At 39.7% G+C, this 23,404-nt stretch overlaps 2 protein-coding genes across 7 annotated transcripts in view; one reads left to right on the plus strand and one right to left on the minus strand.

Moving 5' to 3' along the window:
* ATP6V0A1 (ATPase H+ transporting V0 subunit a1) overlaps positions 1-23,404 on the minus strand; it is a 512,121-nt gene that overhangs the window by 64,736 nt on the left and 423,981 nt on the right. For 4 of the 6 annotated variants that reach the window (XM_070727640.1, XM_070727639.1, XM_070727637.1 and 1 more), the window contains exon 1: positions 1,818-1,947. The exons of the other annotated variants lie outside the window; for them this stretch is intronic. The gene's annotated coding sequence lies outside the window, so the exon portion shown is untranslated. Of the gene's footprint in view, positions 1-1,817; positions 1,948-23,404 lie in introns of those variants that run through there. 6 annotated transcript variants of the gene reach the window in all.
* Positions 5,187-23,404, plus strand: part of CAVIN1 (caveolae associated protein 1) — a 38,558-nt gene continuing 20,340 nt past the window's right edge. The window contains exon 1 of the mRNA XM_070727654.1: positions 5,187-5,979. Coding sequence (XP_070583755.1) covers positions 5,539-5,979 — 441 coding nt within the window. The 5' untranslated portion in view covers positions 5,187-5,538. The remainder of the gene's footprint in view (positions 5,980-23,404) is intronic.

Raw genomic sequence — 23,404 nt, forward strand, 5'->3', positions numbered from 1 at the left:
AGCAAGTCCATGAAACATTTGAATTCCCATCAACCAACATACTAAGCAAGTCCATGAAATATTTGAATTCCCATCAACCAACATACTAAGCAAGTCCATGAAATATTTGAATTCCCATCAACCAATATGCATTGTTCTCTATCTATAAAGAATCACTTATTAATTAGTAATATAAAACACTTCATAGAATGCCTTACTATGCTTCCAATTAGTGAAATAAGCATGGCAATAAACAGAATTATACTATCCACCTGAGAACCTGTAGAACCTGAACAGCTTTCAAAAGATGTGTACTTCCTCTTTTTAGACCAGTGTTTCCCAACCTTGGCAACTTGAAGATATTTGGACTTCAACTCCCAGAATTCCCCAGCCAGCGAATGATGGCTGGGGAATTCTGGGAGTTGAAGTCCAGATATCTTCAAGTTGCCAAGGTTGGGAAACACTGTTTTAGACAATAGGATGTACAATAAGTTTTAATGTAAAATAGAATAGAATTTTATTGGCCAAGTGTGATTGGACAGACAAGGAATTTGTCTTGGTGCACATGCTCTCAGTGTATATATGATAGTATACAATGTATGTGTGATAGTATATTTTGCATTAAAAATGATATATGTAAACTACCATTCAAAGTTAACTGGAAACCACAAGGAACAAATCTATATTTCCAGGCTCCTGCTCATTATACTGTAGGCTGAAAGCACAGAATAAGAAACCTTATACAAAAACATAACAAAAGCCATTATCCAATCTAAAAGAGATGATTTTTAAAAAATCAAATTACTATCATCATGATCAAAAAGTGTTTAGTTAATATAACATATTAACAAAACCAGAAATATCTAGCAATCAAATTAAAAATCAGGATAATAAAGATCCTAAAGGTTCATATACTAGTTTTAGGTTACAAAATTCCACATTATCACTGGGTGACAGGAAAAAAACATTATTTGCTGCCGTCTAATGGTCATCCAGATTTGTGCAGCCTAGATCTGATAACCCATCTGCAATGGTATTTTTATTCATATATTATCCTCTGCTGCATAACCAAACCTTTTCCAAATCCCCCAGACAATTAACATTTCTGCATTTAGTAATCATGGGGGGGGGGGGGGATGACACAATAATTTTTGAGAAACAGTGATTCTTTCCTATCAAATTAGTATCCGTTTCAATTTATTTGAAAAGAATACATCAAATCACCAAATGGGTGTCAGAAAGCTGCTAGTATCTTTCGCACGTCACAGGGTCTAATGCCCACCCACCCACTCCTGGAATATATTCTTCACAAATTTGGTAAAGAAGTGGAAGGGTGAAGCTATCCCATATTCCTCCTTCACCAACCGCCTCCCACGATCATCCAATCCCTAATTTTTCTTGATCCATAATAAATAAAGCCCATATACAATAATAAGAGCAATATAAAATAATATTTCCCTCAAAAATGATGACGAAGCGCCCCCTCCTTTCTACGATGACCCAGGTAAGATAGCAAGGAAAATGTGCTCCCCCTCCCCCAGAGATGACTCCCCTCCCCTCTCCTCAATGTCCAACTTCCCCAACCTCACACCGATAAAATCCTCTCCTTTTTTAACCAAACAACACGGATTAATAAGGCACGAGGTATTAAGTTGGGAGAACGACAGCATCAAAAAGCCCCTTCAGACAACCATTGCATCCCGCGGACAGAGACCAGATCGCCCCCTCCACAATTGGCCACTGCTTTATGCCCCCCCCCGCCCCCCAGAACGGGGCATCATTGCCCCTCAGACCCTCCCCAGACAGACACCCCCCCCCCCACACACACACATACCTACCTCCCCAAGGGTGACCCCCAGCCTCAGTCCAGAGCTGCCGCCTGAGCTTCCGTCAATGACGTCACCACGTAAGGACGTAAGAACCCTCCTTACAGGACGGCCTGGTCCGGCCTTCTGCTCTTGGATGTCTGTTCTCCCGCTGGTGGGCGGGGCGTCGTTGGGTTGCTTGTGTGGGGAGATACTGACGGCCTGGTTCTTCAGTGGCCCGTCTGCGCGAAGGATTATGTTATTCGTCGGGAGTCTTTTCCTTTCGAGTGAGATGGACGGAGGATTTAATCCGGGAAACGGGGTTCCTCTCCAAATCGCCCTTTCTCGGCAGGATCAGGGGCAATGAAGGGGAAGGCTCTGATCGGGCTTCTTGAATGTAATGCCCTGCCGATCTTTAAGGCTTCAAGTCATTTTTATTTAACTCCCACAATTCTAGTTCAGAGTATCTACAGAGCACCAGTCGAAGACTGATTGATTATCCCTTCCTATTTAATATTTTTTTATATCAACAAAAATATTTCAGAGCCTTTTAGAAAATTGGACTTTTTTTTCCTGTGACATATCTGTCCTCGAAAATGGGATACGCAAGAGCAATAGAAAGTGTTACCCAATATTTAGTATTCACACTTATGAATAGAATTTCGTTGGAAATGATGCACACATGGGCGAAGGGGGTTGGGGGTTTTATGATTAGCAAAATTCTTTGTAAGGTTTATAATGTATTCAAATATATTCTAATAGCTGGGGTGGCGCATTGGTTAGAGTGCAGCACTGCAGGTTACTTCAGCTAGCTGTAGTTCAGCAGTTCAAATCTCACCACCGGCTCGAGGTTGACTCAACTTTCCATCCTTCTGAGGTGAGTTAAACGAGGACCCAGATTGTTAGGGGCAATATGCTGATTCTGTAAACCACTTACAGAGGGCTTTAAGAGCACTATGAAGCGATATATGTCTAAATGCTATTGCTAATATATGGGAAGCGGCAGGTAAAGCTAGGTAAAATCACATTGAGTACATACCCAGGAGTCCAACAAGGCTATGTGCTCTTTCCATTATTTTTTTCTCTTTATACCAGTGACTGCATCTCCAAGGAGATGTTAAACTACTGAAGTTTGCAGATCATACAGCAGTGATTGGTCTCATTTGACACAACAATGCAACCGCATACAGACAAGAGGTTGAACAACTAGCCTCATAGTGCGATCATAATAATCTGGAACTGAACACACTCAAAACCATACAAATGGTGGTAGACTTTAGGATAAACTTTCCCATTCTACCACCTCTAACAATATCTAGACAACATGGTATCAACAGTAGAGACTTCAAAATTCTAGGTTCTAGCATATTTCAAGACTTACAATGGTCACCTAATGTTATAACATCATCAACAATCCACTACAAAGAATGTTCTTTCGGCATCAACTCAGGAAGCTCAAACTGCCCAAGGAGTTGCTGATACAGTTCTACGGAGGAATTATTGAGTCTGTCATCTGCACCATTATAACTGGTTCGGTTCTAAAACCCAACAAGACAGACACAGACTTCAGAGGATAATCAGAATTGCAGAAAAAACAAATTACTGCCCACCTGCCTTTCATTGAGGACCTGTATACTGCACAAGTCAAAAAGAGGGCCGTGGAAATAGTTATTGATTATCCTGGACATAAATTGTTTTCACTTCTATCCTCAAAATGACAACTAGATACAAGAACAGTTTTTTTTCCTGAACGCAACCATTCTGCTAAACACTGCCAAACTATTCACTAAGGCTGCATTACTATTACTATTCCCTGGAAGTACTGTATAACTGTTGTAACCAGATCTAATTGTTCTCTTTTTAAGCTTGGCATATACATTTTAAGTTTGTGCCATGGCATGATGCTGTATCTGAATCCCATGTGCAGTTCCATTTTACAGGGTTGTCTCTCTAATAGCAAAGATACAGACAGTTTGATTTTCTCGGGGGGGGGGGGTAGTTTACTGCGGGGTAGCAGTTACCTCGATTTGGCTCTTGGTTGCTCCCTTCTGCTCTCCTGGGATATCCTCTCAAATAGCTTTGAGGGGGATGGTTGTCCTTGTTGTGCCAGCTGTTCCCATACGGACGATGACTGCTGGGTTGTGGATGGAAGTCGTCCTGGAGGATTGAGTGGCACGCTTCAGCGATGTGTCCCTGTTTCTCACAGCGGCGGCAGATCACATCCTGGAAAGGGCACGTTGCTCGGGGGTGCTTGCCTTTGCATCCCTGGCATTTCAGCATACTCTCCTCACATTTTTACATTACATATTTACATATTCACTATTTACATATACCTTATTTACATACATAACATTGTCTGGTAGAATAGGAAAGGTTCTCCTAAAACCTACTATCATCTCTAGTTTTAAGTGTGCTCAGCTCCAGATTGTTTTGGCTGCACCACAGGGCCAGTGGTTCAACCTCCCTTTTGTATGCATCATCATCATCTGGAATGAGACCAATGACTGTTTTATTATCTGCAAACTTCAATACTTTAACAGAGGAATCCTTGTGAAAAGCAATCAGAAGTCACTTTTTTCAGTGCTGTTATAACTTCAAACAGTCATTAAGTGAATAGTTTTAACGTAAAGTTTACCTGTATAAGAGAGTAGGATACACTGTGCCTTTAAGTCAGTTTTCTTTGTTATTCTGAGATGTTTATACATTCATGATCCTTATGGAATTCATTTCCATTCATACATCTTTCATTTGAATTAAAGAGTAGTTTCTTTGTCAGTGAGACCCATAACATTTGACCACATTAGAAAGCATGAAGAATAATCCTCAGATTTGTTTATGGCAAGTTACCAGTTCAGAATTGCTTCATCTCCATAAAATGGCAACTACTGTTGCAGGCAACAGTTAATCAGTACTGTACAACAAACAACAAGCCTAAACTATACAACCAGCAAGTGTTTCTATACCAAAGAACTCTGTTTTTTAATTCTGAAATGCATTAGAACTATATATGCATGCTGTTTTTTCCAGATCTAGCATAGCTGAATTCAATTGTATTGTACTACCAGTTGTGCATAGTGAGTGATCCAAGCTGTGTGTATGTCCTAAACTGTCACTGAATGCCTTTAAAAGGAAATATGAAACTTTAAGCTGGCATGGCTCTACACAGAAGTCTCTGGGTTATCCCAGCTGTACTCTTCCGTGCAGCTGTTTCCCATGGAGCCCCTGTTACATATTCACTGATATTCACAGAGTAAGTAGGTGGTTTTTCCATTATTAGTTTTGTACAGAATATTTGTTCCCCTCCTTCCTCTAGATTCCAGAGAAATCTTGCTAAGAAATCCCTGCCCTCCCACCACCTAGTAAGCAGCAGAGGCTGTTGGAGTTTAGATTTTTGCATTCCTCAGTGAGGGAGGGAGCGAACGCTCAAACGCTGCCTGTGCTCACATGCTAAAGCTGTTGCCTCCTCTCCAACTATTTTAATCATTGTAGAAAAAAAGGGGTGGGTCGACAAGGCATTTGGCAAGAGCGTCCTTTCCTTCAGTTGAGGTGGAGTCAACCAATGGCCTAAGAGGCTGGAAAATTTTGCAGGACAGTTTCCCCTGACAGCTTTGCAAGGATTGTACCATTTCAATTGAAGCATAAATCCACACGCTCAGCTCTTGGCTTCTGTCTGGCCTCCCGGAACTGAGAGATCTCAGTTTCAGCCTTCACTTCTCTGTCCTGTCACTCCAGTGTCAAGCTTCTCCAAGTGACCATGGCAGACACCACTCTCCACATGGCAGACACCACTCTCCATATCGTCGAGCAGCCAACGGTATCTGAGGCTTCGGATGAGCCAGCTACTGAAGAACCCATTAAATCTGACCAGATCAATGGTGTTATGGTGCTTACCCTTTTGGACAAGATTATTGGGGCTGTGGATCAGATTCAGCTGACCCAGACTCAATTGGAAGAGAGACAGCAAGAAATGGATGGTGTAGTGGCCAGCATCCAGGGAGAACTGGCTAAGCTCACCAAAGCCCACACCACCACCAGTAATACAGTCAACAAGATGTTGGAGAAAGTCCGTAAGGTCAGTGTTAATGTGAAAACTGTCCGACAAAATCTGGAGAAACAAGCTGGACAAATCAAGAAGTTAGAATCCAATGAGACGGAATTGCTGAAGCGTAGGAACTTTAAAGTCATGATCTACCAGGTAAGATTCCATTTAATCTCATCTGTTTTCTTTTTTATAGTTAGCCTTTAAAGGTGCCAAAATATTGCTTCTTTTTTTTTTCTTGCATCTCAAAAGTTATCCCATTTCTGAAAAACTGGAGAGAAAAAGGACTGAATGCTGTACATATTTCATTGGCCAAGATTTTGCTAAGATTCCAAAATTGCCCTGCATACCCATTTAAACCATTGAGGAATTTGATCAAAATCAGAGTGAGAGAGATTTTGTTGTTTTATAAGAGAACCAACCTACCTCATTAAAAGTTACAGAATTGGGATTTTTTTTTCAAGTTTCTCAAATATTCATCTTTATTTGGGAAAGAAATATCTACACTTTCATTGCCACTTTGCAGAGAAGTTGTGTTGCAGAGAATGCCATATAAACTGTAATTTTTGAGAATGGTAACAAGCATAAGGTTATGTTTCCTGATATAATATTATTTTGTCCCTGTCTTCGTGTCCTAGAGTTCTTTGTAACTTTGATGAAAAGCAGCTTTGTTCTGTATTGTAGTACACACACACACACACACACACATGTCTCCCTCTTATTTCCTGACCAGCTTTAAATTTGTTAATATTAAATAGAATAGAATAGATTTTTATTGGCCAAATGTGATTGGACAGACAAGGATTTTGTCTTGGTACATTTGCTCTCAGTGTACATAAAAGAAAAAAATAAGTTCATCAAGAATCATAAAGTACAACACTTAATGATAGTCATAGGGTACAAATAAACAATCAAATCGTATTAGGAACCAGGCAATATAAATTGTAAGGATACAAGCAACAAAACAAACAAAAATATGTAGTTCAAAGCCAGTTTTTCTTTTCTCTGGTGGTCTAAGCTTTAATAGTCTGTATAAAAAAAAACAAAGCATCATGAACTAAATTAAGTCATACTAGTGGAACAAACTTTAAAAAAAAACTCAGCTGAATTTGTTTTCTATCTAAGGGTGAAATGTGCAAAATATGGTTGCATTTTTACTACCACAATGTTCAAGGAGATCAGGTTATATCTGTTTGAGGAATCCAGCAAATAGCTGACTGATATAACCCACTGATTCATGTCTTGAGCATTCTCACTTATATCATGCCTCAAAGGCAGGAATACTCCAGATTACAGTATTTATATGAGCACAATTCAAAACAGTTAAAAACTATTCTTAATTGGAAGTCCCTGAAATTGAGTTTCAGGACTCACCGGATAAAAAAATAGAGAAAATAAAAGGAAAAAGGAATAAAAACATTTTAAAGTCAATATATATCATAATTACTTTACAAGTGTTAATGTTCGCTTCCCCTAAAATCAAAACAAAATTATCTTTGATTGCTATAGAACAGCCTGATTTTGAAAGAAAAAGTCAGACTATGGAATATAACTTTTCCAGATTTTATAGATTTGTTTTGTTTGCTTGGGATATAGAATTTTGAAATAGACATAGCATACTCATTATGTTAATCAATCTGATCGTGGCTGTGCTAGAAGTTGGACTAAAGTTCTTAAATCAGACCAAAGCACTCCCTAAGAGATGGCATTAAAGCAATTAATGTTCAGAGTCACATTCAAAGAAGAGACTAATAGAAAGGATAATCTGTAATAAGAAGACATTTTTAGGTGCGTTATTTTAAAAATTCCCCTATATAAATGCATATAAAGTATAATTTAATATCTAATCAAAATTAAGAGTGTAGGTTTTGTGTACTTATTTGTGCATAGGTTCCATTTGAAAGTGGAACGCCATGAGTTGCAGTCTCGCCTTAGCCATGAAAGCCAGCCGGGTAAATTTGGGCCAATCAGTCTCAGCCCAAACCACCTTACAAGGTTGTTGTGGAGAAAATAAAAAGGAGGTAGGTTGGATATATATGCCACCTTGAGTTATTTGTAAAAATAATAAAGGTGGGTTAAAAATAAATACAAAAATAAAAATAAAATGACCATTATTTTTCCCAATCCCATAAGCTTTATTTATTACAATGAAGAAAATAATGTTGTTACATGATTAAATGAGAATAAATGATGACTTTTGTATGCTACAAAACACAGTAGAACAATGATTTAAACTGTAATTATTTCAAAGTGAATAGAGAGCTGGGAGGCTAAAGATAACTACAGAATTAACTTTGCCACATAGATTTATCATAGCACAAGAATCACAATTGACCATATGGGTGATGGGAAAAGCTGCTGATTGATATTTTCTAGAACTTTGTGTTGTTTTTTTGCAACACAACTTTTCTCTCCATACAAAAAAGAGAAGGATAGGCTTGCTTTCAAAGAGGTTTTAAAAAAAATTATCAACCTCAGTCTCTGCTGTTGCTTTGGATGCTTCTCGCCCTGCCTGACACAGTGTGTTTTGTTTCAGAATAGCTCTGGCAGTGATTGCTGTTTGGACTGGGGATTAAGCTGTGCTGCTAACATGCTAATGTTCTCTGAATTGTAGCTATAGTGGTAACATCATTCTGAATATGTTCCCGACCAAACATGTTTCCAATCTATAACATGATTTGAACATTAAGAGCGTGTTTGTAATGTGTGTATTCATTGAGCAAAATTGAATTGCGGGCAGAGCAGGGTTGATGCCTTTGATCTTGGAAGAATTATACTGTTAAGCAAATCAGAGACAGCATTTTTGTTAGAAGTTATTAAAACAATAGATTCTATAGGTGCAACCCTAGAGTAGTGATGGTGAATCTTTTTTCCCTCCGGTGCCGAAAGAGCGTGCGTGCATTCTATTGTGCATGCCTGAGTGCCCACACCCATAATTCAATGTCTTGTGAGGTTGAAAACAGCTTCCCCCACCCCCCAAAGGCCCTCTGGAGGCCAGAAACGTCCAGTTTCCCAACTTCTAGTGAGCCCAGTAGGCTCATGTTTCACCCTCCTCAGGCTCCAAAGGTTTCCCTGGAACTTGGGGAGGGTAAAAACGCCCTCCCCCATCCCCCCGGAAGCCAAAAATGCTCTCTCAGAGCCTCTGTGCCATCCAAAACTCAGCTGGTTGGCACACACATGCACATTGGAGCTCAGCTAGGGCAATGGCTCCTGTGCCAGCAGATGTGGCTCTATGTGCCACCTATGGCACTCATGCCATAGGTTCGCCATCACTGTCCTAAAATGTACTTATATTGTTGCTTCAAGCAAATAAACAGGAGCTCTTTTCAAAATAGAAGGCAACTCCTATTCAACCTCCACCAAGGTAGGAATACTGCGGCTTGCAGCAATCATAAAGACAATATATAATGACAAATCTAATAGTTAGAATTTAAAATAACAATAATACAATTTAAAAAGTCTAAATAACTAGAAACCCCAATATATAAAAACATACATACAGTCGTATCATACACAAAAAACTACATAGGCAGGGGGAGATGTTTCAGTTCCCCCACGCTTGATGACAGGGGTGGGTTTTAAGGAGTTTACGAAAGGCAAGGAGGGTGGGGGCAGTTCTAATCTCTGGAGGGAGCTGATTCCAGAGGGTCAGAGCCACCACAGAGAAGGCTCTTCCCCTGGGTCCCGCCAAACGACATTGTTTAGTTGATGGGACCCGGAGGAAACCAACCCTGTGGGACCTAACCGGTCGCTGGGATTCGTGCGGCAGAAGGCGGTCTCATAGATACCCTGGTCTGGTGCCATGAAGGGCTTTATAGGTGATGACCAACACTTTGAATTGTGACCGGAAACTGATCGGCAACCAATGCAGACTGTGGAGTGTTGGAGTAACATGGGCATATTTGGGAAAGCCCATGATTGCTCTCGCAGTTGCATTCTGCACGATCTGAAGTTTCCGAACACTTTATTTATTATCTTCTCTTGATCTATATAAGATTACAGTCATATGTAGTTTATTTATTTAGGGCAACCATCATCAAAACTTGTCTATACAGATAGTCCTAGTTCAGTGATCAGAGTTGTGATCAGCAACTCAATTGTTAAGTGAAGAAATTGCTAAATAAAACTGACTGTGCTTAGAATCTTTCTTCAGTTTTCCTTCACTTTACGAACCTGCAGAGATCATAAATGTGGGCATTGCTGCAAAGTTACTTTTGCATCACTGTCATAACAGCAAAGGATCTCTGTACAAGGCAGGAACGAAACAAGGAGTACTTGTGCAACATTATCGGAAGCCAGTCATAACAATGGAGCTGGAAATCTATTAAGTGCTAATTAAATAGGGTGGTTGACACAAAAATAGTTAAGACAGCTACACTTTTACTAGGTGTGCAGAAGAACGAATTCAAGTCATTAATATCAGTGATGGTTTGCCCCCGGTTCGGATCAGTTCTTAGAACCGATAGTGCCAGTGACGGGAGGCTCCGCTCCCAGTGGTGGGTTCCTGCCAGTGCAGGCCGGTGCACCGCTCTGGTAGCTGCCTGCCAATTGCGCAATTCTGACACAATGCTTCCGGACTGTCTTTGCTGGTCCGTGCGCACCACCATTTTTTAAAATAATTTTTCGCAATTTTCAACTCTTTGAGCATGCGCAGAAGGATAATTTTGTTTCCCTGCACATGCAGAGAAAAAACATCGCACTGGGGATGTCGCAGTGCACTGGTAGGAAACGAAAAGCAACCTGCCCCTGGCACCCACCCTCTTTGCATGTGCAGAACATTGCGCGCAAGCATGCACATGAACTGGTGGCAAAATAATTTCTAACCCACCACTGATTAATATATTTTTCATATAATTGTAGTTTCTGCTCTCATTTTCTCTCTTCTCTACAATAATACAATAAACAACTAGGTTTGCCACTCAGTAATGTTTTGAAAGGAATTTTGTTCATTAAGCCTTACCGAAGAACCATTATAAAAGTATTTGCTTTGCTAATAATAATTTGCCTAACTTTCATGGTCTTTATTTTCAAATGTGTATTGAAATACCTAAGAATGTGCAGAGAATTTAACATTTAATATATGAATCACTTCTTTGTGAAAATAGGGTGTGGCAGTTTTTCTGGGGGGGAAATTATAACTGCATTCATCCAACTTATTCATTCAAGTTAATTATTAATCTAAAATCTGCATTTGCACAACATACTAAATTTAAAACACTTATAGGTTTTAGGGCTTTACATAGAGTTACCAGACTGACCTGCAAAAATCTGGACAGTCAATTGATGCAGGAGAGAAAAATTTATTGTTTATTGTCATCCAGTAATCATATTAATTTTATGCATCTCAGTTTTCATAGCCTCACCTTGACATTTGACGCAAATTTAGGCTGTTGGATTCATTCTAAATCAATCACATTGTGTAATTACATTTTATGAGTACAGTGGTACCTCTACTTAAGAACGCCTCTACTTAAAAACTTTTCCAGATAAGAACCGAGTGTTCAAGATTTTTTTGCCTTTTCTTAAGAACCGTTTTCTACTTAAGAACCCAAGGCCAGAAAAATTTCCCAGGAAATTTGAAAGCAGCACGAAGGCCCAGCCAGCTTCCTGCCATTCCCCCTGGGTTTCTCTCTCTGATGCAGTGTATGGGAGGTATCCTCGCGCCAGGTGTATGAGAGACGCATGCTCCTCCTTGCTGCCTCAGAGTCCCTCTTTTTTTTTAAAGCCTTAAAGTTTTGGATTTTTTTGATTCCCCTCACCTCACTTTCTTCCTTCAGCAGCAACTGTCCTCCTCCTCTTCTTCCTCCTTCTCCTCCCACCTAAATTCCAAGCTTTTATTTCTTTCCTAATGGGTTTGCACGAATTATTTGCTTTTACATTGATTCCTATGGGAAAAATTGCTTCTACTTACAAATTTTTCTACTTAAGAACCTGATCATGGAACGAATTAAGTTCTTAAGTAGTACCACTATACTCTCTTATTACATCCTAAGAATGGTGTTTGCTTTCTTTTTTTGGTGGCCAAGAGCAGATAAATTGTACTCCAAACTTTCCAAATACTTGTAGCATTTTTCCAGATTAATTAATAACTTTCTGTTTGCATAGTTCTGTGTAGCATTTTTTTTCTCCTTAATTTTTATTCATCCTTGATTTGTGGGGGCGAATCTCTTAGCATTTTTCAAAGTAGAATTCATTAATTTTGTTCACCATGATTTTGCCAGATTTTAATTTTGCACGTGTGTTTAGAAATATTTTACTAACACTATGTTGAAAAGTAGCCAAAAGTCTCTAAAATAAAAGTGAAATGTAGATTATAATAAAAATAGTTGTTTCATCAGGAATTTCCAGAGGGATCCATTCTCTTAATTATTAGACTTGTCATTCTAATGCCATTTGTTCAACCATGTATGTTCAACCCTTCATGGCACTGGACCAGAATATCTCCGAGACCGCCTGCTGCCGCACGAATCCCAGCGACCGATTAGGTCCCACAGAGTGGGCCTTCTCCGGGTCCCGTCAACTAAACAATGTCGGTTGGCGGGCCCCAGGGGAAGAGCCTTCTCTGTGGCGGCACCGGCCCTCTGGAACCAACTCCCCCCGGAGATTAGGACTGCCCCTACTCTTCCTGCCTTCCGAAAACTCCTTAAAACCCACCTTTGCCGTCAGGCATGGGGGAACTGAAACATCTTCCCCTGGGCATGTTTAATTTATATATGGTATGCCTGAGTGTATGTCTGTTAGTATATGGGGTCTTTTTTAAATCGTTAAATATTTTAAATCTGTTTAGATTATTTATGATTTGTTTCCACGTGTTGTGAGCCGCCCCGAGTCTTCGGAGAGGGGCGGCATACAAATCTAAGTAATAAAATAAAATAATAATAAATAAATGTAAATATCAGCATCTAGTATGTATTTCTCTCTTTCGGGAGAACAAAAATGGCTAAATGCAAAAAATGTTGGGATATTCCATGTTCCCTCTTTGATGGTGTTCTATGAATCCATATACTGCTGCTATTGTGCTATACTTTGAATTCTCAGTTCTTTATATCTGCCAGTGTTAATACATCTAGTCATGAAAATCCAACATTAATTTTCTTATAGTTATGAAAAGCAAAGTAAGACAATCCATAAGAACCTAGTGCTGTCTTGAATCCAGCTAAATCCAGTGCCCAAAGGAAGTACCCAGTACAGAATTATTACCTCTTTCCCCCCTCTTGGATTTCCCAAGTACTGATACTCAAAGTCTGTGTTGTAGACTTAGTCATTTTGATTAAGCACAAACCACACGAAGTTCTATTAGTATGCAAGGACACAGTGATAAAGACTAGCATGAATTTACTGTAGCATAGCAGCCTCTTTATAAGAACGGTTGATTTTCCTTGAATGCTGCAGGCAGATTTTGACAAATAACATTTTGCCGTTCAGCATTAAAAAAAAAACCAATTAAAATACACAAAGCCCTATAAGGCCATGGCTGTCTCTTCCCTTGGGAGGCAGCTGTGGGATTGTTCTCTTCTGTCTATTTTCAGTATCATTCATGGCGCTGATGTTGAAATTTCCCAAGAGATGCTTAGAAAATTTAGCTCAGTGCAGCATCTCACAAAAATCATTGGCTTCATGCAAAATATTTTCAAGGTTAGCTTCTTCCCCTAACTCTTAAAAATACATAAAGTATCTAATTTAGAGTAAAGCATGTTGGTGGTGTATTAATAAATGACTACTTCTCTTGCTAGTCTTTTAAGGCAACCATGACTGGAAAAACGGCCTTGTTGGAATGTAATTTTCATTGTTGCAGGAGACTGAGCTTCACAGTAATTAATTACCTCATATGATAGGATATGAACTAAAGGAAGCATCTTTTTTACAATAATGCTCAGCATAAAATAGTTAAGGGGGGGGGGAGAGAAGCCGCTTGTGTTGGATTAAGGGCTATGTGAAGACAGTTTATACAATGCCATGTATGCAGCAGTGGGTTGCTCCCAGTTTGGCCCAGTTCTGCGAACTGGTAGTGGGAGGCTCTACCCACCCACTTGGGATGCTTCTGTGAGCATGCGCAGACTGGTAGCAATGGGTTTTAGAACCCACTACTGCATGTATGTCAAATAGTGCTGTTTACCTTTTATGCATTCATCCAGCACTGTAAATTTGGTTTCATGGAGGCAGCTTTTGCTCCTGTTCTTGAAATACAGTGCATTTCAGGTCACTTTCATAGCCTCTATGATTTTCATTTCATTTCATTTCATTTTATTGGATTTGTATGCCGCCCCTCTCCACAGACTCGGGGCGGCTAACAACAGTAATAAAAACAATCCAATACTTAAAAACTAAAAGCCCTTATTTTAGAAACCAATCATACATACAACATACCATACATAAATTGTGGAAGCCGAGGGGGAAAGAATATCTTAATTCCCCCAAGCCTGACAACACAGGTGGGTTTTAAGAAGCTTGCGAAAGGCAAGAAGGGTGGGAGCTATTCTAATCTCTGGGGGGAGTTGATTCCAGAGGGCCGGGGCCGCCACAGAGAAGGCTCTCCCCCTGGGTCCCGCCAAACGGCATTGTTTAGTTGACGGGACCCGGAGGAGGCCAACTATGTGGGACCTAATTGGTCACTGGGATTCGTGCGGCAGAAGGCGGTCCCGGAGATAACCTGGTCCGATGCCATGAAGGGCTTTATAGCTCATAACCAACACTTTGAATTGTGACCGGAAACTGATCGGCAACCAATGCAGACTGCGGAGTGTTGTTGTGACATGGGCACGTTTGGGAAAGCCCATGATTGCTCTCGCAGCTGCATTCTGCACGATCTGAAGTTTCCGAAAACTTTTCAAAGGTAGCCCCATGTAGAGAGCATTACAGTAGTCGAGCCTCGAGGTGATGAGGGCATGAGTGACTGTGAGCAGTGACTCCTGATCCAAATAGGGCCGCAACTGGTGCACCAGGCGAACCTGGGCAAACGCCCCCCTCGCCACAGCTGAAAGATGTTTCTCTAATGTGAGCTGTGGATCGAGGAGGACGCCCAAGTTGCGGACCCTCTCTGAAGGGGTTAATAGTTTCCCCCCCCCCAGGGTAATGGATGGACAGATGGAATTGTCCTTGGGAGGCAAAACCCACAGCCACTCCGTCTTATCAGGGTTGAGTTTGAGTCTGTTGACACCCATCCAGGCCCCAACAGCCTCCAGGCACCGGCACATCACTTCCACTGCTTCACTGACTGGACAAGGGGTGGAGATGTAAAGCTGGGTATCATCTGCATATTGATGATACCTCACCCCATGCCCTTGGATGATCTCACCCAGCGGTTTCATGTAGATATTAAATAGCAGGGGGGAGAGGACCGACCCCTGAGGCACCCCACAAGGGAGCAACCTAGAGGACGACCTCTGACCCCCCACTAACACCGACTGCGACCGACCAGAGAGGTAGGAGGAGAACCACTGAAGAACAGTGCCTCCCACCCCCAACCCCCCCAGCCGGCGCAGAAGGATACCATGGTCGATGGTATCGAAAGCCGCTGAGAGGTCAAGGAGCACCAGGACAGAGGATAAACCCCTGTCCCGGGCCCGCCAGAGATCATCCATCAGAGCGACCAAAGCAGTTTCCGTGCTGTAACCAGGCCTGAATCCTGACTGCTGAGGACCTAGATAATCGGCTTCCTGCAAGGACCACTGGAGTTGGATTTTATGAAATACACAGAATTAGATCATTTTTAAAAAAAATTATATGTTCATGAATTGCAACGGTTCTGGATGGCTTACAAAATTATGTTAAATAATGCAAAAATCAACAATATACAAGTACACTGTCTAAGAAGCATCCATTAAAACGTTTTTGCTCAAACAACCAAATGTCTTCAGCTGATTTTGATACAAGAATCATATTATAAAGTTCTATAATGGTTTTTTTTCCTGAACAAATATATAGATTTCACAGGCATTGCAGAAACAAAGGTAAATAGTGTCCATTCCAGAGCAACAGAAGTCTGGTATCAAACTTACTTCACATATGGTACCAGCTAAAATTGATTTTTCATTCTATGTGTTAGGAATTAGGTGTGTCTCAGTATATTCCAGTAACTCCAGTAACAATTACTGTATACTGTTTTGACATCAACTTCTGGATTATTCAAAACATTTTTTTTCTTTATTGCTGTAATACTATAGTGAGATAGTGACAATTTATACCAATAATATTATCTTGTGCCTACAATTGTATTACATATGTGAGGTGCAAAGATGAGAAAGAATGGAAGAAAACTGCCAATCTTAAGAATCATTTGGGAAAGCTTTGAAAATATTTAGAAAAACCTGATCTAAGTACAGTACAATTAAAAATTCTTTGTTACAAAAACAAATGAACTTTACCTACATTCATACACAGCATTTTGGAGCTAATTCACAATCTGGCATCTTTCTACAAGACAGAACAAAGTCCAAAACAGCAGACTTTTCTTTTGTTGATTTTGTTTCATGTTCAGGAAGGAAGATCAAGCTAAACATTTAGAATGAACAGTCTCTAGATATTTAGACTGTACTTTAAGGCAAGTAGGGTGGATGTTGGTGCATGTTTCCACTCCTTCTTCATGCTGTCTCTAGTTAAGGACAACGTCAGGAAGGAAGAAGCTTTGAAATAAGCCAACTAGCCTGTTTATATTAAAAGTTAAGAGGATTACATTTTGAAAATATTTTCTTCACAGAGAAATCTGGGTTACTTTTAAGATATAAGCTTAGAGTATGTCATTAGTAAGCATAACCTTTGGTCTTAATTTATAAGTTAACCTAAGATAAGATTGTTGACAAGAAGGGAAATGGCATGGTTTAACATGATGTTCTGAGACTGGAGTTGTTTGGAGTCTTTTGATACAACCATTCCAGGGAGAGAATTCAGGAAAACTTCAATGAACTAATCCACCACAGAGACTCATCCTCCAGGTTGCCCATCACAACTATCAATGAGCCCAGTGTTTTCTCTCTTTAAGAAATTCTGCTTTTCATGTACAAGTGGACCTCCTTGAGTAATACAGTTTCCTTTGGGTGCCAAACTTCGATGGAACAAATTATTTTGTCTGACTTATTCAATAGTATACAAATGTCTTCAATAGGCAAATAAAATATGTTAACATTTCATTTGCTTTCTTAGATATGATAGATACAGTACAACTATCACACCCAACAAGTTCTCTGTGCTTTATGGTATGTAGGACTAATTCAACCCAACTCCAGATTAACAATAAAAAAGGGGGAAGAGTGGAGCCCTTAAAATTACTCACCACAAGCTAGCATCTGGATAGCTAATGGAGTTATATTGTAAACCAGTTCTGCACAACGTTTTTGAAAACTCAATTCATTGCTGCCAAAGATTGCCACTGTTGCTGTTACTTTGAAAAACAGTGTTCCATTGCTGTCTTCATACTGATCCACCAAACAACCTACTTGGCATATCAACTATACTTTTGTGACCCATGATTATTTTATTTTTATTTATTTAATTGTGATGCTCATTTCACAAGAGCGTGATTGTTGTAAATTATCAGGAGTCCTTGCAAGCATAGTTCCCTCTAAGCTGAGCAGTGAGCAATGGCTCACTTAAAAATCATCATCAACTCAGAGTTTTTCAAACCTGCCCAGAAGCCGATAGGGAAAGAGTGAGAGGGAAAGAGTGCCGCCCAGTCCCAAAGGGACTGCTGCTCAGACACTATACTTTTCCGCCCACCCAAAAAAAAATATAGAGGGAACACTGCTTGCAAGTAATGTCATATAACAAGGACTGTCAATCTTTTTTGCTCATGACTCTACTGAGCCTCATTTACCTCTTTGACAACCTGCCCCTGGACATGCCTGGAAATATGACTTGACCTCTTGAAGGCCCACATTAAGAACCATTGGTATATGTTAAATTTAACAATAAAAATAAAAAAATTAAAATGGATCTCTACAAATAAATTATAATTGACGGGTGATGCAGTCTTGGATTTGAACTATCTAAACGTAGAGTGGAATCTAAATTCCATCTCTACAAATGATGGGATATGATTGACTTGATTTATCACAATACAGTAGCCCCTCACCTATCGCTGGTGTTATGTTCTAGACCCGACCGCGATAGGTGAAATCCGCGATGGGGAATTTATCGACTGATAGTACTTATTTAAGTATTTATATTGTAATTGTTTGGTAAGTTTTCATTGTTTTAAGTGTTTATAAACCCTTCCCACACAGTATTTATTTTAGATACAGTATTTAAATACAGTATTTACAATTTTAAATATATATTTTTTTTTAAAACCTGCCGATTGAGTTCGGCGGGCTGTTTAAATCTGCCGATCAACTTCCTTAGAAACCCGCGAACCAGTGAAGATCCGTGAATGATTTTTCTCATTAATATTTCTTGAAAACCCACGATGAAGTGAAGCCGCAGTAGGTGAAGCGCTGTATAGCGAGGGACTACTGTATATGTGCACGATTCCTGATCATTTGTGATGAGCAACAATGCTTTCCAGACAAACAAAAGAATGGGTATGGGCCAGAAATACCTAACACATGTAAAAGTAGGGAAAGCTATCATTTTGGGGAGAATTATTGCCAGATTGCTATAGGTGCCTTTGCTTGTGCATCATCCTTGCTGCCATTGCACTGACTTGGCCTGTGCCTAGCGGCTATGCTTATAGAAAAACCTTTGGCTCCATCAATACTGCCCACTGATACTCATTTTCCTCACTATAGCCCGAGATGATCCATGGTGCGCCCAGTGAAACTCCACCGGAGATTGTGCCCCTTGACCTTTCAGAAGACAGCGAACCTTATGGCCTTTCTGGAGAGATTTTGCCTTCTGGCCCTTTAGCAGAAACAGTGTCACGGCACCAGCTGGCACAGAATGAAAATGGGGGCAGCAGCTTTGAGTCAGAGAAGGCCAAGCCACCTGCGGATCAAACTCAGCCCTTTCTTCTCAGCTTCTGAAATCTCTGCCCCTACATTTTAGCTGCTGGCTGCCTCACTGAAGTCTGTAGCCCTGCCCTTTTGCTTGTAAGGCAGTTTTGGGTCAGCTCAGTGGCTTTAGCTTTTGTTATACCTTTTTGCTATGTTTGCTGGTAGTTTTAGAGGAAGGAGGAGAAAAGTATAGCAGTCCACTTTAGAAAACTATGATTTTGTGCTCATGCAGTCCCTGATGCCATTTGATAGATAAGACTACAACCTTTTACCTTGACCTCAATCAAGAACCCAATGTCATGGATCCTTATATAATCAACAGAGACTGAGGAGAGGGTTAACTAACTTGAAGGATTAGAACGTCTTCTCCCTTCCTGCTGAAATTTGACTACAAATTTTCCAGATAGATAGATCACAGATAGATGGATGGAAGGAAGGAAGGAAGGAAGGAAAGAAAGAAAGAAAGAAAGAAAGAAAGAAAGATATAGGCAGACAGACAGACACCCACATACCCCTTGTTAATGTTTTGTTCGTTTCAAAGTACAATTTTTCTCAACCTTATTTTCTCTGGACATTTTGAATCTAACTCCCACTATTTCTAAGCAGGGCCAAGGTCCCTGGCAGCAAATTTAGAATGTCTCAAAGGCCAGCAAATTATTCCTTATTTAATAATTCATTGTCGTTTTACTGCCCCAAAAGGAAAAAAATGTGGATAAAGTTTTTCTTCTTTTTACGCCCAACTAACTTGGCTGACTCTGGGCATCCTGACTTGACTAGAAGAGGATTGTTATTTATTAATATTTCTTAGACAAGCACATTGGCTTGGGCTGGTCATATTTTAGTATATAATATAAATGCTACACATATTCATCTTTCACACAGACAATAATTAAGAAATTAAAGCAGAGCCTTTGCTATCTTCTTTGCTTTTCAAATTGAACAGCTTATGGCTGCTAATAATAGAGCTACCACCTTCTAATAATTTACTAAGCCTTTAAAAAATATTGTTCCCTTTTATTTAGATGAACCTTTGTTGCTGAGTATTTCTTTCTTTATTTATTTATTTATTTGAGTTTCAGCCTTTGTTCATATTTTAGTGTCCTACTGAACCTACTTACTGTCACAAGAAGCTTAGACTCGACAGCATAGCTATAGCAATTTGTGGCATTAACGACCCTGTGACAACGCCTGAAAATATCTAGCAGCATTGATGCTTCAGTAACTGCCTGATATTTGTTTTCTAACAAATAGTGAAAAGACCCACGGAGTGAATTCTGCATCACATCAAGCCACTAAGCTCTGGAACTTTGCTTTGGATTTTCTTTACCGTCATGCACACAATTCTGTCCAGGCATGGATCATATCATGGCAAAAGTTTTATTTTTGAAACAGAGCACCAAGCATGGAAGAGATCAGATAAATAGAAATAAGCTTTTTAATTTGGGTGTAGTTGGTAGAAATAAAGACCTAAAGACTCTGACAGAGAGCCATTTTGTTATTTAGCATAGACTTTATTATTCTAATGCATTCTGATTCATTTTTGTGATCTTTGCTGCTTCACCCACTCACTTATGCATGTATGCAAACACCCACCCATCACTTCTGCAACCAGGTGCTGAGCAAGCCACAATATGGCATTGGGCCACAGTCCAGGAGTGGGGACCTCTATTCTAGACGTTACTTGGATATCTCTCTCAAATAAGCCAGACTTGGCTTATTTATTTATTCAATTTTTATATAAAATTACAGTGGTAACTCTACCTAAGAACGCCTCTACTTAAGAACTTTTCTAGATAAGAACAGGGTGTTCAAGATTTTTTTGCCTCTTCTCAACAACCATTTTTTACTTAAGAACCCAAGCCTGGAAAAATTTCCCAGGAAATTTGAGAGCGGCACAAAAGCCCAGCCAGTTTCCTGCCATTCCCTCTTTAATCCCAGCCATCTTGGATTTTTCTGGGCTGCCAGAGGAGCCTTTTGGTGGTGCTTAAGAAGGCTTTGGCAGTCCAGAGCGAACAGAGCATTTTCCTTTCTTTGGGCACTTGGAGAGGGAATAAACCACTTCGCTCTGGTCACTCTGTCTCCCACACACCCAGCGCAAGGTTGCCTCCCAGAGCGTCTAGGCGCAGAAAGGCAAAAGGGGGCGCTTTGCCCTGGCCAGATCAACTCAGCTTCAGCCAAACTGAGGAGTCACCACAGTGAAGGAAAGACGCCAGCTACAAAGGGAGCGAGTGAGAGAAGAGGAGAGCCCTTCAGCATGTGAAGAAAGAGGAAGCAGGTAGCAGCAACAGCAGCAATAGCCTTTCGGTCAAAGAAGCGAGAGGTTCCCCCCTCTCGCCCACCTGGGTTTCTCTGGCGCAATGTATGGGAGGCAGTCTAGTGTCGGTTGTATGGGAGGCGTGTACTCCTCCTCACCGCCTCAGAGTGCCTCTTTTTTTAAAAAAAAAGCCTTAAAGTTTTGGATTTTTTGATTCCCCTCACCTCACATTCTTCCTTCGGCAGTGACTGTCCTCCTCTTCTTCCTCCTCCTCCTCCCACCCAAATTCCGAGTTTTTATTTCTTTACTAATGGGTTTGCACACATTATTTGCTTTTAATTTATTCCGGTGGCAAAAATGGCTTCTTCCAAACTTTTCTACTTAAGAACCTGGTCACGGAACGAATTAAGTTCTTACATAGAGGTACAACTATATTTGGTTACCCATCTCATAAAATCTTCATTAGATTTTTTTCTTCCATTTAAGAACCGCTCCATCTGCAAGGTATATTTTATATAAAGAACTTTTCTAGAAAGGTTTCTTGACACAGACATCATACACACATTAAAAAAACATACATACACTCATAATATGCATTGCTTTAGATATTACAGGAGTATTTGTCCCTTTAAGAATATGATCCATGGCATACTCGGTGGTTAAAATTAATACAAGAACAGCTATGGTTTATTAAACAAAGCAGAGAGAAAATTATTATACCACGTTAAACAAGGAAACTTTTTCAATTCCTCAGTAATGAATAAAATATTCTGAAAATATTGTACAGTTGTCGGATCTTAATTTTTAGATGATTCTTGTCATATTGTATGTCTGGATGATTGCCTTACAACTCTTCGCTGCATTGTAATAGGCCATGATTTGTTTACCAAATTATAACCAGTGTTTTCATATTTTTTCTAAACTTTGGTAAATCGCAATGGCTTGGAATGCAGAGGTTAAATAAACCTCTTTATTGCTTAGTCCAATCTGGGGACCGGGCTAATGTAGCTTTTCTAGCTTGGTCTTGATTAATGTGCAAACATAGTCATAATATTTTGTAAACATGATTTAAGGTTTAATATGATCCAGAACACTACATCCTTTTGCTTAGGTTGTTGCATAATGTCCTGCACAATGTTAGTGTTAGAATAAAATTGTCAGCAATAATAATAATTAATAATAATAATAATAATCCACCAAGTACTTCTGTTAAAGCTCTTGAAGAACTCCAAACATTACCATGCAATACATATTGCATACACATATTGCACTATTTTGTAATTTTCCACATAATTGCTTCTATCATCAACTTAAAATTGTTCATTTAATGATCATTCAGTTATAACTGCAATTATTTATGACCATACAATATGACTTATATACAGATTCACAGCCCTCTCTAAGTGTTGGAGCATATTGGCTCCAACAGTCCGGGACCTCATTTTACAGACCTCAGAACAAGGGAAGGCTGAGTCAACCTTCAGCTGGTCCGGTTCGAACGTCTGGCAGTGAGCAGAGTTAGCCTGCACTATTGCATTCTTACCATATCAGCATTCTCACTGTCACATGATCAAAACTAAGGCTTTTGGCAATCAGCATATGCTAACAATGGATCCAGTGTCCTGTGGTCATGTGATGGTCATTTGTGACCTTTCCAGCCAACTTCCAATAAGCAAAGTAAATGGGGGAAGCTAAATTATCACATGATGATTCACTTAACAGTTGCAGTGATTTACTTAACAGTAGTGGCAAACATTTCATAAAATTGGGCATATCTCGCTTAACAATCACCATGCTTAGCAACAGAAATTCTGATCCCAATTGTGATCATAAGTCAAGAACTATCTGTAGTGTGCTTCTTTTAAAAAAATTGATTTTAATAAAACACTGTAAAATATTTTGTAAAGCAAGGAAAAGAACTGCTGTTAAAATTGTTTCAGAGTTTGGGTTGTTGGGGTTTTTTGACAGGCAGAATTTTCTTGGGACATAAACTTTATTAGCCTTTAACTACTTTCCTAGATAACTTAAGTAGAGCTGCTGCTAGGGATGCTTTTATTTGAAATTGATATTCCACTAAACATGATTACATGTTTGTGGCATTTTTGTGAAGGCAATGAGTGTTGTTATTGTTACTTAAACCATGTTTTGTCCTGATACCCAAACACTTACTGATTAAAGTTCTTATCATGTTAAATAAACACAGTTAAACACTAAACCATCACGTGGTTTGTACAATTGTAGAAATAAATAAATTTAGTCATGTATACATTTTTTTAAATTTATGGCATTGCATAGTATGCAAAACCAGTCAGTACAGTTTATTCAGTAAAAAATTGTTATGCAAACCAAACTTGTAGCAAACTGGGCAAATGCAATCTGGCTCAGAATAACTTGGAGACAT

Source organism: Erythrolamprus reginae, chromosome Z, assembly GCF_031021105.1.
Source record: "Erythrolamprus reginae isolate rEryReg1 chromosome Z, rEryReg1.hap1, whole genome shotgun sequence".
Classification (NCBI taxonomy): domain Eukaryota; kingdom Metazoa; phylum Chordata; class Lepidosauria; order Squamata; family Dipsadidae; genus Erythrolamprus; species Erythrolamprus reginae.